This window comes from Nymphalis io, chromosome 17 (assembly GCF_905147045.1).
Source record: "Nymphalis io chromosome 17, ilAglIoxx1.1, whole genome shotgun sequence".
Classification (NCBI taxonomy): Eukaryota; Metazoa; Arthropoda; class Insecta; order Lepidoptera; family Nymphalidae; genus Nymphalis; species Nymphalis io.
The window spans coordinates 8,559,373-8,574,069 of record NC_065904.1 but is presented as its reverse complement, the minus strand read 5'-3'; the positions used below and the strand labels follow the sequence as shown (position 1 = coordinate 8,574,069).

The 14,697-nt window shown below is 35.1% G+C and overlaps 2 protein-coding genes across 4 annotated transcripts in view; one reads left to right on the top strand and one right to left on the bottom strand.

Annotated features, from left to right (window-relative positions):
- LOC126774818 (zinc finger protein 608-like) overlaps window positions 1-14,697 on the top strand; it is a 361,874-nt gene that overhangs the window by 146,327 nt on the left and 200,850 nt on the right. The gene's annotated exons all lie outside the window — the stretch shown is intronic.
- LOC126774872 (uncharacterized) lies at window positions 65-10,620 on the bottom strand. Of its 3 annotated transcripts, none has more exons than XM_050496520.1 (2): window positions 10,005-10,620; window positions 65-290 (listed from the first exon to the last, which is right to left on the bottom strand). In XM_050496520.1, exons 1-2 carry the CDS (start codon window positions 10,618-10,620, stop codon window positions 211-213), a joined length of 696 nt encoding a protein of 231 aa, XP_050352477.1. In that variant the 3' UTR covers window positions 65-210. The 3 variants fall into 3 exon arrangements, with proteins under 3 accessions (XP_050352477.1, XP_050352476.1, XP_050352478.1); XM_050496521.1 differs by lacking the exon at window positions 65-290 and adding an exon at window positions 3,655-3,901 and having other exon boundaries at window positions 10,072-10,620; XM_050496519.1 differs by lacking the exon at window positions 10,005-10,620 and having other exon boundaries at window positions 65-948.

The window sequence follows — 14,697 nt, the reverse complement described above, 5'->3', positions numbered from 1 at the left end:
TATTTTATTCTTAAAGGTTTAGTCAATAATATGTTATTTTAAATTGATAAAGACTTCATTTATATAAAATATTTTTTTATTAGATCTGATGGTGTGCAATACATGTTAATGTTCAAAACACTTTACAATTATTACATAGATCTTCTGCTTATGAGTTGTTCGTAGTAAGCCGTTGTTGTGTTTGTTGCTCGTATCGAAGTTTTTCTTTTTTTAGTTGAGGATGTCAGGGAGGGTAATGACGGGCGAGGGGACAATAACGGGAGCGACGATGACGGGTTCGGGAACCTCAGGTTTGTCGACAACGATGACGGATTCGGGGACCTCAGGCTTGTCAACCACGATAACGGATTCGGGGACCTCAGGCCTGTCGACGACGATGACGGATTCGGGGGCCTCATGGTTGTCGACGACGATCACGGGTGTGGGTTCAACCTCGGGCACGATGACGGGGGAAGGTTCAACAGATACAAGGTTTTCGGAACCGGGCTTGACGTTGACGATGATCTGAACGAGAGGAGAGCTCACAGGGGAGGGGACGGGAGCGGGCACGACTTCTTCGACGATTGCGGGTCCGACATGGATGGGCTCGTATTCGCCATCGACGATTGCGGGTCCGACATGGATGGGCTCGTATTCGCCGTCGACGATTGCGGGTCCAACATGGATGGGCTCGTATTCGCCTTCGACGATTGCGGGTCCAACATGGATGGGCTCGTATTCGCCTTCAACGATAGCGGGTCCAACATGGATGGGTTCGTATTCGCCTTCGACGATAGCAGGTCCGACGGAGATGGACTCGGTGTCAACAATGGCGGGTCCGACAGAAATAGATTCGTATTGGTCGAGGTCGATGACGGGAGCAGGTCCGGCGACGCCGGGAAGAACGAAGCGCGTGGGGCCAGCGACGGCCACGGCGAAGCAGGCAGCAGCAATTAGGAAGGTTTTCATTTTGTCTACAAAGATAATTCATAATTAGAACAATATATTGTATATTAGAATAATGTTATTGTTTATATATTTTTAATTTAGTATCAAATAAATTTACTTTAAAATACTTAAAAAACTAAAACAGATGTCTTACTCACTTGTTGTATTGCGTTATGCGAAAACTATAGCAGCTTCTGCGTTTTATACTTACTTTTATCTCGGTTTGCCGTTATTAAGATATCGATAATTATCTATTCGTAAACTCATATCACTTTCAGCGTTATCTTCACAAAGAGCCAGAGATATACTAGTCAAAGCCTTAAAATGTACTTTCAAATGCATCTTTTTATATACAAACTATTTTAATCACAGAGAGAATAAAATATAATTTCTAATTTAATGATATAAAGTTATATAATTGATAGATATGCGCTGGATACATGTAAAGAAATATGTACGTATTTATTTATTTTTAGGAACGTGTGATGGAAAAATGGTTTTTATTAAAAAAACATAATTATGTATATTTTACATACATGTATATAATATGTATATTCGTATTTAAACAGATTTGCTTTCCTATCCTTTGGGTAACCCCGACTGCAAAAATAATTAATTAGTTATTATAAGGCAATTATTTTAAAGTTATTAGGTATTACTTGCTGAGACATTGTTATAGTCGGTTTTAATTTATTGAAATAAAATTTAAGATGCCTAATTTGTTGCTATGGTCTAAAATATATTTTTATTTTATTATTCAAAATCCTGCTCCTTCAAATAATGATGCACTAAGGAGGAAGAAATTTCAGATAGATAAAGTGAGACTTCGTTTTTAGTCAAGTTTTTTAGGTGTTAAAAGAATCTTTAAATTAAAATTTAGTAAAGGCTTATAAACTTTTTATAGAATACGAGCGGTGTGAACAAGTGCTTCACAGTCAGCTCTATTTCCAAAACGGACTGGTATAGGTTAAAAAAACAGGCCTCGTCTCCTTCTTGAGGACAAGGTTTTTCTTGTATTTAATGGTATAAACTTGTTTTCAGGGTAAGAACTAAGCGTCTACAAGTAAATTTATGAAAAAAAAGCAGAGGATTCATACCCCGGGTCGGGCTCATACAAATGTTAATAACTTTTTCTGTCAATAATTTTCAGTAGAAGCCTAAAGTTAGAAAAGAAGGAAGTTAGCAGTGTTAATGTTCCTGTCCCGTCGCAATAGGCGACGCCGGGACAGTCAATCAGGGAGGATCAGAGACGAAGGCCCGCACTGGAGGGCCGTTCGTCAGAGCGTCACGGTAGCATGCGAAAGTGATCCCGTGGCGATCCTCGTTAAGACGGTAAGGGTGTAAATATTCCTGTACCTCGGAAAGCATTTAAATGAACACTCTCCGATCATGTCGGATCACCTCATAGGATTATGAGAGTTATACCATTCTGGTAAAGACAACAAGCTTTCCTCCTACATATATGAAATAATATAGAAACACTAGAAATCTAAAAAGTATGAATAATATAATTAAACTCCAATCATTTGTTTCTAGTATTTTACACCACCTAATTATACCAAGCACTGCAAAAGAATAGAAGCTGTGCAGAAAAAGTTTTTACGTATGTTTTTGTTTTCGTTACCAGTATGGGCGTAAATTCAAAGTATAGAATCTGTCCAAGTGTACATTGACCTGAACAATTTATATAAAGTAATCCTAGGTACTATAGACTTCCCCTAACTTTCACTTTTAACATCGATTAAAATAAACATTAGTTATAAATTAAGATATCCTAGAACATATATTGTAATAATATTGTTCGTGTCGGTGATGACGGTGGGGTATTTGGGTATGATTTCCCAATGTATCTAAACTATACTGAATAAATTTACGTGAAATGAATGTTATTGTAGTTAGCTTTCTTATAATGTACCTTAAATTATGTTATGTTATACTATGTACTAATCGTATGTTTAGAAAACGTTACATTAAAAAAAGCCGCCATTATGATAACAGAATGGCAGTTAAATTCATAAAGTAACTTTTTTTAAATGAGACATTACCAAATCAATGTATGTCAGCGAGCGTTATTTCAAATCCAAATTATCAATATTAATAAGCTGTATACCAAATGATGCTACATCTTACGTAAGTGTCTAATTATAAAATAAAACTCAATTCATTAAGTTACAGCATGATTTATCTGTATAAACATATAAGTAATTGATCGCTAAATATTATTTATTTTTTAAACACAATTTTACGCACACACATGGGCACTATTGTTTCTCTTACGGATTTGGCATTCTCCGTTGAGAACAGCCGCCGCGACCCTTGACGACATAATTCATTATATATTAGCGCTTGATGACTGAGATTGCTAAAAGCAATATGTGGTCCCGATTGCTACTGGTCTGTTTCCTCTTTATTAGAGGAACCCTAAAAAGATGGTAAAATAGTGAAATATCATTACCACATAACGTAAAATTACAAAGATTTGTAATGTCACACAATAGGCCCCACCAGCATCATCGGCTCACAGAACTTTTTAAGAATTTACGGTTTAATACCGACTATGCTGCAAAATCGTTTAACAATGACATAATGGCATATGCCATATAATGTATATCTTTAACCTACAAATGTTTCTTTAGTTTATATTCATAAGATTTATTTTATTCTTAAAGGTTTAGTCAATAATATGTTATTTTAAATTGATAAAGACTTCATTTATATAAAATAATTTTTTATTAGATCTGATGGTGTGCAATACATGTTAATGTTCAAAACACTTTACAATTATTACATAGATTTTCTGCTTATGAGTTGTTCGTAGTAAGCCGTTGTTGTGTTTGTTGCTTGTATCGAAGTTTTTCTTTTTTTAGTTGAGGATGTCAGGGAGGGTAATGACGGGCGAGGGGACAATAACGGGAGCGACGATGACGGGTTCGGGAACCTCAGGCTTGTCGACAACGATGACGGATTCGGGGACCTCAGGCTTGTCAACCACGATAACGGATTCGGGGACCTCAGGCCTGTCGACGACGATGACGGATTCGGGGGCCTCCTGGTTGTCGACGACGATCACGGGTGTGGGTTCAACCTCGGGCACGATGACGGGGGAAGGTTCAACAGATACAAGGTTTTCGGAGCCGGGCTTGACGTTGACGATGATCTGAACGAGAGGAGAGCTTACAGGGGAGGGGACGGGAGCGGGCACGACTTCTTCGACGATTGCGGGTCCGACATGGATGGGCTCGTATTCGCCGTCGACGATTGCGGGTCCGACATGGATGGGCTCGTATTCGCCGTCGACGATTGCGGGTCCAACATGGATGGGCTCGTATTCGCCTTCGACGATTGCGGGTCCAACATGGATGGGCTCGTATTCGCCTTCAACGATAGCGGGTCCAACATGGATGGGTTCGTATTCGCCTTCGACGATAGCAGGTCCGACGGAGATGGACTCGGTGTCAACAATGGCGGGTCCGACAGAGATAGATTCGTATTGGTCGAGGTCGATGACGGGAGCAGGTCCGGCGACGCCGGGAAGAACGAAGCGCGTGGGGCCAGCGACGGCCACGGCGAAGCAGGCAGCAGCAATTAGGAAGGTTTTCATTTTGTCTACAAAGATAATTCATAATTAGAACAATATATTATATATTAGAATAATGTTATTGTTTATATATTTTTAATTTAGTATCAAATAAATTTACTTTAAAATACTTAAAAAACTAAAACAGATGTCTTACTCACTTGTTGTATTGCGTTATGCGAAAACTATAGCAGCTTCTGCGTTTTATACTTACTTTTATCTCGGTTTGCCGTTATTAAGATATCGATAATTATCTATTCGTAAACTCATATCACTTTCAGCGTTATCTTCACAAAGAGCCAGAGATATACTAGTCAAAGCCTTAAAATGTACTTTCAAATGCATCTTTTTATATACAAACTATTTTAATCACAGAGAGAATAAAATATAATTTCTAATTTAATGATATAAAGTTATATAATTGATTGATATGCGCTGGATACATGTAAAGAAATATGTACGTATTTATTTATTTTTAGGAACGTGTGATGGAAAAATGGTTTTTATTAAAAAAACATAATTATGTATAATTTACATACATGTATATAATATGTATATTCGTATTTAAACAGATTTGCTTTCCTACCCTTTGGGTAACCCCGACTGCAAAAATAATTAATTAGTTATTATAGGGCAATTATTTTAAAGTTATTAGGTATTACTTGCTGAGACATTGTTATAGTCGGTTTTAATTTATTGAAATAAAATTTAAGATGCCTAATTTGTTGATATGGTCTAAAATATATTTTTATTTTATTATTCAAAATCCTGCTCCTTCAAATAATGGTGCACTAAGGAGGAAGAAATTTTAGATAGATAAAGTGAGACTTCGTTTTTAGTCAAGTTTTTTAGGTAATAAAAGAATCTTTAAATTAAAATTTAGTATAGGCTTATAAACTTTTTATAGAATACGAGCGGTGAGAACAAGTGCTTCACAGTCAGCTTTATTTCCAAAACGGACTGGTATAGGTTAAAAAAGCAGGCCTCGTCTCCTTCTTGACGTCAAGGTTTTTCTTGTTTTTATTGGTAAAAACTTGTTTTTAATAACTTTTCTGTCAATAATTTTCAGTAGAAACCTAAAGTTAGAAAAGAAGGAAGTTAGCAGTGTTATTGTTCCTGTCCTGCCGCAATAGGCTCCGTCGGGACAGTAAATCAGGGAGGATCAGAGGAGAAGGCTCGCATAGGAGGGCCGGCCGTCAAAGCGTCACGGTAGCATGCGATAGTGATCCCGTGGCGCTCCTCGTTAAGACGGTAAGGGTGTAAATATTCCTGTACCTCGGAAAGCATTTAAATGAACACTCTCCGATCGTGTCGGATCACCTTCTCATAGGATTATGAGAGTTATAACATTCTGGTAAAGACAACAAGCTTTCCTCCTACATATATGAAACGATATAGAAACACTAGACGTCTAAAAAGTATGAATAATATAATTAAACTCCAATCATTTGTTCGTAGTATTTTACAACACCTAATTATACCAAGTACTCCAAAAGAATAGAGGTAGTGCAGAAAAAGTTTTTCCGTATGTTTTTGTTTTCGTTATCAGTATAGGCGTAAATTCGGATCTTACAACGATACCTCAGATTAATGACTTTAAAATGCAAAGTATTGAATCTCGTCAAGTGTACATTGATCTGAGGAATTTATATAACTACTACTACTACTAGCTGACCCTGCAAACGTCGTTCTGCTATATAAATTATATTTACTGAATATTTAGGATTTTAAATAAAAAGTAACTAATTTATTGTAAGTGTATGGGGATAGGATCTATGACAGAGAAAGGAAAGGAGCGCTGTAGACGATAACCGCCGATAAAAACAAAAAAAAAACACCAACCATTCATTTTCTCAATTCAATGTATTTCATTAATGTAATGTACATATTCATTGTTTGATTAAAAGTTAAATGTAAAGTGAAAAAAGTGATATAGTTTTATCCTAAAGCAGTTATATTAATTTCGAAGAGCAATTGAGTACGATATTTTTTGTCAGTCCGTCTTTAACCAACACAAATAAGCTCGATGGTTTGCCCACCGGAGAACATGCCACGTATACTTGTCCGTATGATAAACATAGTGTGCCCAAATCTAAGCTACAAACGGACATCCTTTGGCCTTGCTACTTATTGATTGTAATTTTTTTTTATATGCCCCCGGAGGACAAATGACTCTACTCCACCTAATGGTAAGTGGCAGTAGAGTCCAAATGCGACGACGGCCAAACCAATTATACATATATGCATAAAGCACCACCCTGCGATTTTTTTCATGCGTTTATTTATTATTGTTTTTTTAGGTTATGTCTACGGATTTTGTGTGTGAGTGTTGGCTCATCGTACATTCGTCCCAGATTATGAGACAGAACTTTTGAAAAAGGTGGCCAATTATTTGTTTTCTTTTTAATATTGGTAAATAGTCTCCCCACCCATATACATTGGCACTATAAAAATATTAACCATACATGGCGAATGCGCCACCAACCTTGGGAACTAAATTGTCCCTTGTGCCTTTAGTTACACTGGCTCCATCGCCCTTTAAGCCGGTACAAGAACAATATTAAATATTGCTGTTTAGCGGTAGAATATGGAATAAACATAGTACATACGAATGGAACATAATCTTTGTGCTGGCTATTTCGCTGTCGCATCGTTGGCCATCATCATCATAATTTTTCTTCTTGCGCGAGAATTTTAATTTTGCCGTGACTCCTAAGATATTAATTTAAATTAATCCTTTTATAATTCCAGTGGGGCAACCGCGTCTTTTTATTGCCTTTCAATCGATTCAATTATTAGCAACTAACAGTTTCTATTAAAACAGACAAATTGAATTACTGTTAAATATTTTTTGAAATATCGTTTAATATTTTACACAACTCGAGATGATTTCTTTCACACAAACTATATAAACAATATAGTCTGTTCTTAGGTGTCGCTCTAACAGAATTCAAATGGAATTAAGTTTACTTATTGCATGAAATAATTAAATTTGATTCAGAATAATGATATTATTTCTAAAGGATTTTATTTTTAATGTTGTCAAAGTAATTTAAATCCTTTAAAAATAAATTAAACATCAAAAATGTCTTTAAAAGTTTCAAACAATAAAAACAGAGTCTACTATAAAATAATGGTCATTGATTTGTTTTTTTTTTCGATATTTTGATTGTTTTCTATCGATAGTTTTTTTGACGCTGAGCATACGATTATACTATCATTTCTCTGATTATACTGTCAATAGTAAACTCACACACTCTAATTATGTGTAAATTGAATGTATGTATACTTGAATTAATTTACATGATTTATTAACTTATTTTTCAAGATTGCATTATTTACACTTGCTACAATTTCGGTTTCTTGACTTTCCTCCATAAAATTGCGATGAAGACACGATGTAGGTTCCGTGTAAATTAAAACGATAACAAAAAAACAATGTGCGGTTGGGGAAGAAGAGACGCGGGGAGGAATGAAGTCCTTTGCGACATTTTTTTGTGTGCGAATGGACTTCAGGAACAGCCTTGCTACTGGATACGTGCCGATGAGCAAACCGTTTAATGGTGACATGCTCACACGCACATTTTCGTTATTTAGGTGGATTTGTTCGTCGGTTCATTCTGCTCTATTATTACGCATGCTTGATACTTTATTAGTTCGACTGCCCAAATGGGCCTTGCGTCTTACTCACACACACATACACAAATAGACCAAATTGTTGTATTTACTGATAAAAACGATATACCGATAATGTAATTGATCTTTTATTATTTTACCAACCTTTTCAATATCATAAAACACGTTTATATTTCTTATCAATTAAATAAATCGTTGAATATTTTGCAAATTTTTAAATGTCAAAATGGCGCGACACTTCTCGTGTATGTATGACGTAGATGAAAGTTCGATAAGGTTCACTATAAGTAATTATTTTGATATTATTCATACAAAAATACTAAAATCATGATTACAAAATGGGATAATGGGTTAGGAGGGTGAAAATTTGGGGTTACATGTATTTTTGACGCTAAATCTAAATAAAATACAAAATAAAAAAAATTGTCAAAAAAATAGAAAAAAAAATAAGTATAGGGACAGGCTTAACACATAGCGTTATAAAATATACTTTACGACCGATTTTCATTCCTCTCAAATTTAAATAACAAATTTCATTAAAATTCGTGGAGCCGTTTCGGAGGAGTTCGACCACAAACACCGTGACACGAAATTTTTTTATATATTAGAGATAATCCTTGGTACTATAGACTTTCCCTAACTTTCACTTTTAACATCGATTAAAATAACATTGGTTATAAATTAAGATATCCTAGAACCTTTGTACTAAAAGTTTACAAAAACATCACTTCATATATTGTAATAATATTTTTCGTGTCGGTGATGACGGTGGGGTATTTGGGTATGATTTCCCAATGTATTCAAACTATAGTGAATAAATTTACGTGAAATGAATGTTATTGTAGTTAGCTTCCTTATAATGTACCTTATCGTATGTTTAGAAAACGTTACATTAAAAAGCCGCCATTATGATAACAGAATGGCGGTTAAATTCATAAAGTAACTTTTTTTTAAATGAGACATTACCAAATCAATGTATGTCAGCGAACGTTATTTCAAATCCAAATTACCAATATTAATAAGCTGTATACCAAATGATACTACATCTTACGTAAGTGTCTAATTATAAAATAAAACTCAATTCATTAAGTTACAGCATGATTTATGTGTATAAACATATAAGTAATTGATCGCTAAATATTATTTATTTTTTAAACACAATTTTATGCACACACATGGGCACTATTGTTTCTCTTACAGATTTGGCATTCTCCGTTGAGAACAGCCGCCGCGACCCTTGACGACATAATTCATTATATATTAGCGCTTGATGACTGAGATTGCTAAAAGCAATATGTGGTCCCGATTGCTACTGGTCTGTTTCCTCTTTATTAGAGGAACCCTAAAAAGATGGTAAAATAGTGAAATATCATTACCACATAACGTAAAATTACAAAGATTTGTAATGTCACACAATAGGCCCCACCAGCATCATCGGCTCACAGAACTTTTTAAGAATTTACGGTTTAATACCGACTATGCTGCAAAATCGTTTAACAATGACATAATGGCATATGCCATATAATGTATATCTTTAACCTACAAATGTTTCTTTAGTTTATATTCATAAGATTTATTTTATTCTTAAAGGTTTAGTCAATAATATGTTATTTTAAATTGATAAAGACTTCATTTATATAAAATATTTTTTTATTAGATCTGATGGTGTGCAATACATATTAATGTTCAAAACACTTTACAATTATTACATAGATCTTCTGCTTATGAGTTGTTCGTAGTAAGCCGTTGTTGTGTTTGTTGCTCGTATCGAAGTTTTTCTTTTTTTAGTTGAGGATGTCAGGGAGGGTAATGACGGGCGAAGGGACAATAACGGGAGCGACGATGACAGGTTCGGGAACCTCAGGCTTGTCGACAACGATGACGGATTCGGGGACCTCAGGCTTGTCAACCACGATAACGGATTCGGGGACCTCAGGCCTGTCGACGACGATGACGGATTCGGGGGCCTCATGGTTGTCGACGACGATCACGGGTGTGGGTTCAACCTCGGGCACGATGACGGGGGAAGGTTCAACAGATACAAGGTTTTCGGAGCCGGGCTTGACGTTGACGATGATCTGAACGAGAGGAGAGCTCACAGGGGAGGGGACGGGAGCGGGCACGACTTCTTCGACGATTGCGGGTCCGACATGGATGGGCTCGTATTCGCCGTCGACGATTGCGGGTCCGACATGGATGGGCTCGTATTCGCCTTCGACGATTGCGGGTCCAACATGGATGGGCTCGTATTCGCCTTCAACGATAGCGGGTCCAACATGGATGGGTTCGTATTCGCCTTCGACGATAGCAGGTCCGACGGAGATGGACTCGGTGTCAACAATGGCGGGTCCGACAGAGATAGATTCGTATTGGTCGAGGTCGATGACGGGAGCAGGTCCGGCGACGCCGGGAAGAACGAAGCGCGTGGGGCCAGCGACGGCCACGGCGAAGCAGGCAGCAGCAATTAGGAAGGTTTTCATTTTGTCTACAAAGATAATTCATAATTAGAACAATTTATTATATATTAGAATAATGTTATTGTTTATATATTTTTAATTTAGTATCAAATAAATTCACTTTAAAATACTTAAAAAACTAAAACAGATGTCTTACTCACTTGTTGTATTGCGTTATGCGAAAACTATAGCAGCTTCTGCGTTTTATACTTACTTTTATCTCGGTTTGCCGTTATTAAGATATCGATAATTATCTATTCGTAAACTCATATCACTTTCAGCGTTATCTTCACAAAGAGCCAGAGATATACTATAGTCAAAGCCTTAAAATGTACTTTCAAATGCATCTTTTTATATACAAACTATTTTAATCACAGAGAGAATAAAATATAATTTCTAATTTAATGATATAAAGTTATATAATTGATAGATATGCGCTGGATACATGTAAAGAAATATGTACGTATTTATTTATTTTTAGGAACGTGTGATGGAAAAATGGTTTTTATTAAAAAAACATAATTATGTATAATTTACATACATGTATATAATATGTGTATTCGTATTTAAACAGATTTGCTTTCCTATCCTTTGGGTAACCCCGACTGCAAAAATAATTAATTAGTTATTATAGGGCAATTATTTTAAAGTTATTAGGTATTACTTGCTGAGACATTGTTATAGTCGGTTTTAATTTATTGTAATAAAATTTAAGATGCCTAATTTGTTGATATGGTCTAAAATATATTTTTATTTTATTATTCTAAATCCTGCTCCTTCAAATAATGGTGCACTAAGGAGGAAGAAATTTTAGATAGATAAAGTGAGACTTCGTTTTTAGTCAAGTTTTTTAGGTAATAAAAGAATCTTTAAATTAAAATTTAGTATAGGCTTATAAACTTTTTATAGAATACGAGCGGTGAGAACAAGTGCTTCACAGTCAGCTTTATTTCCAAAACGGACTGGTATAGGTTAAAAAAGCAGGCCTCGTCTCCTTCTTGACGTCAAGGTTTTTCTTGTTTTTATTGGTAGAAACTTGTTTTTAATAACTTTTCTGTCAATAATTTTCAGTAGAAACCTGAGAGTTTGATCATAGAGTGTCGTTCGGAGCAGACGTGTAGATGAAGATAGCTAATATTATTTTAAATTTGCTTAACGTGAGGCATTGAAATATCAACTTTATCTAATAACAATACAAGTTATTTGCAATAAAACATTCGCCTTGGAGTTATTGTATTTTAAAATCTACAATAATCAGTGCAGCGCCCTTCACCCCCTCGAGTAAAGGAGTAAGTTGCTATTTTTTATCCCACTTCATAACATAGCAACTCATCGACAAACAAAGCTAAGGATGAGTTCACGATCACCGAATAGCGGGCCATCCATAAGCGGTAGCGGAAGTGAATTAACTCCGGACTTACGCAAATTGGATGACAGTAATATTACGCTTAGGAAAAGGAGATATGAATGTGACTGTGCCGATGCACTTGGGGATTTTTGAAAGGAAATAATGTCTTTTTTTCGAGAATTTACTAACACACAACAGGAAAATTCCCTAAAGTTGCACCAGGAAATACAGGATATAAAAAGTGAAATAAAAAATAACAATTCTTTATTGGAGTCTACGGTAGCTGAACTAAATCATCTTAAAACTGAAATGGATAGTATGAAATCACTCAACGGTTCTATGCAACAGAAAATAAGTTTGCTTGAAAACGATATAAGTCTGCTTAAAGGTAATTGTAATAATGATTTTTCCTCACACAATCTTCTTGGCGTCGAGGATACTATTTTTCAGATACAAGAGCGGTCTCGTCGAGACAAAAATATTATTTTGGATGGATTACCAGAGCCCAAAAATTCAGATAAAGTCTCTCGGCTTAACCATGACAAATATGAAGCCATGAAAATTATTAAGTCTGTATTCCCAGAATGCCCTACACCTCACTCAGTTTTAAGATTAGGAAAATACAACCCTAACAAAAACCGACCGGTTAAATTATGCTTTGAGAAACAGGAAACTGTAAAATTTATTTTGAGGAACCAAAATAAAACCATTTCGGATACAGTTCGTTTTTATCCTGATCAAACACCAAATCAACAACAGCATATGAAAAAATTACGTAGCGAATTAGCATCTCGAGTACAGAAAGGAGAAACCGACCTTATCATAAAGTATATTAAGGGGATACCTAAAATAATTAAAGATAATTCGAAAAACGAAACCCGCTTACTGTTAACACAAAAAATATAATAACTAGACAAGAACATATTCCAAATATTACCTATCAGAATCTAAATTGCTATGAGGATATACACAAAAACAATTCGTCATTAAAATTTATCTATGCAAACATAAGAAGCCTAGTAAAGAGTAATAAATAAGATGAATTAAAAACCTTAATAAAATCTACACAAACAACTATACATATAATTCTACTGACTGAAACGTGGATAAAATCAGACTTGGACGCATCACTGCTCCAAATTTCTGACTATACTCATGTGTAAAATTATCGAAAAAATCGTATTGGTGGGGGAGTGTCTATTTATATTCATAATAGTATAAAATTTGAAAACACCACTACAATCAATAAAAACGAAAACGAATTTCTCTGGATATACTTAAATAAATATGCCTTAAACATTGCTATTATATACAAGCCACCGAACACAAATATCAGTGAATTTTTAGAAACCTATGAGCAACAGCTAACTATAAAACGTAGAAGTTTAATCTTCGGTGATTTTAATATCAACCTATTAGATGAGGGTGACCGGAATACAAAGGATTACAATTCTATTCTGAATGAAACCGGCTTTCATATTTTAAACAATTTAAGTGAAGATTACTGTACACGAGAGACTGTAACCAAAAAATCCATTATAGATCACGTTTTGACTAATATACCAGAAAACATCTTTCACATGGCTGTATTAGACACGCCTTTATCGGACCACAAACAGATATATTTAGATATTAAAATGACAAAACAACAAATGAAAAGAGACAAACGCGAATACTTAACAACTAATTATGAAGCCTTATACAAATCAGTCAAGGACACTCCAATCGTAAATGAACAATGCATTTATGAGATTTTGGAAAACTATATCATAACTAAAATTAAAGAAAATAAAACTATAAAAATAAAAGTTCTAAACGAACCAAGAGAAGACTGGATAAATAGGGCTGTAATAAGTAGTATATTTAATAGAAATATTGCTTGGAGTCACCACAAAAAAGATTCTAAGAATTCTGAAATTGAATCGATCTACAATATCAGTTAATGTGGTCTCACCGCTATGCGTTGCATTGTAAGTTTTTATAGCATGCGTAATTATTACTTTTCTAATACTACCTACATCTTTTTTAATATTGTTAACTATTTTAATTTACTGTATCCGAGACACTATCTTTATTTTTAACTTAAATTAACGTAAAAAATTGTATATTTCTCATTTTAAGTGAATTTTTTGTATTCTTTATGAGAAATAAATGTCTATAAACCGAAACCTAAAGTTAGAAAAGAAGGAAGTTAGCAGTGTTAATGTTCCTGTCCTGCCGCAATAGGCTCCGTCGGGACAGTAAATCAGGGAGGATCAGAGGAGAAGGCTCGCATAGGAGGGCCGGCCGTCAAAGCATCACGGTAGCATGCGATAGTGATCCCGTGGCGCTCCTCGTTAAGACGGTAAGGGTGTTAATATTCCTGTACCTCGGAAAGCATTTAAATGAACACTCTCCGATCGTGTCGGATCACCTTCTCATAGGATTATGAGAGTTATAACATTCTGATAAAGACAACAAGCTTTCCTCCTACATATATGAAACGATATAGAAACACTAGACGTCTAAAAAGTATGAATAAAAATATAATTAAACTCCAATCATTTGTTCGTAGTATTTTACAACACCTAATTATACCAAGTACTCCAAAAGAATAGAGGTAGTGCAGAAAAAGTTTTTCCGTATGTTTTTGTTTTCGTTATCAGTATAGGCGTAAATTCGGATCTTACAACAATCAATCAATCAACAGCCAATCGTTGTCCACTGCTGAATATTATCTTATATTATATTAATTATCTTACAACGATACCTCA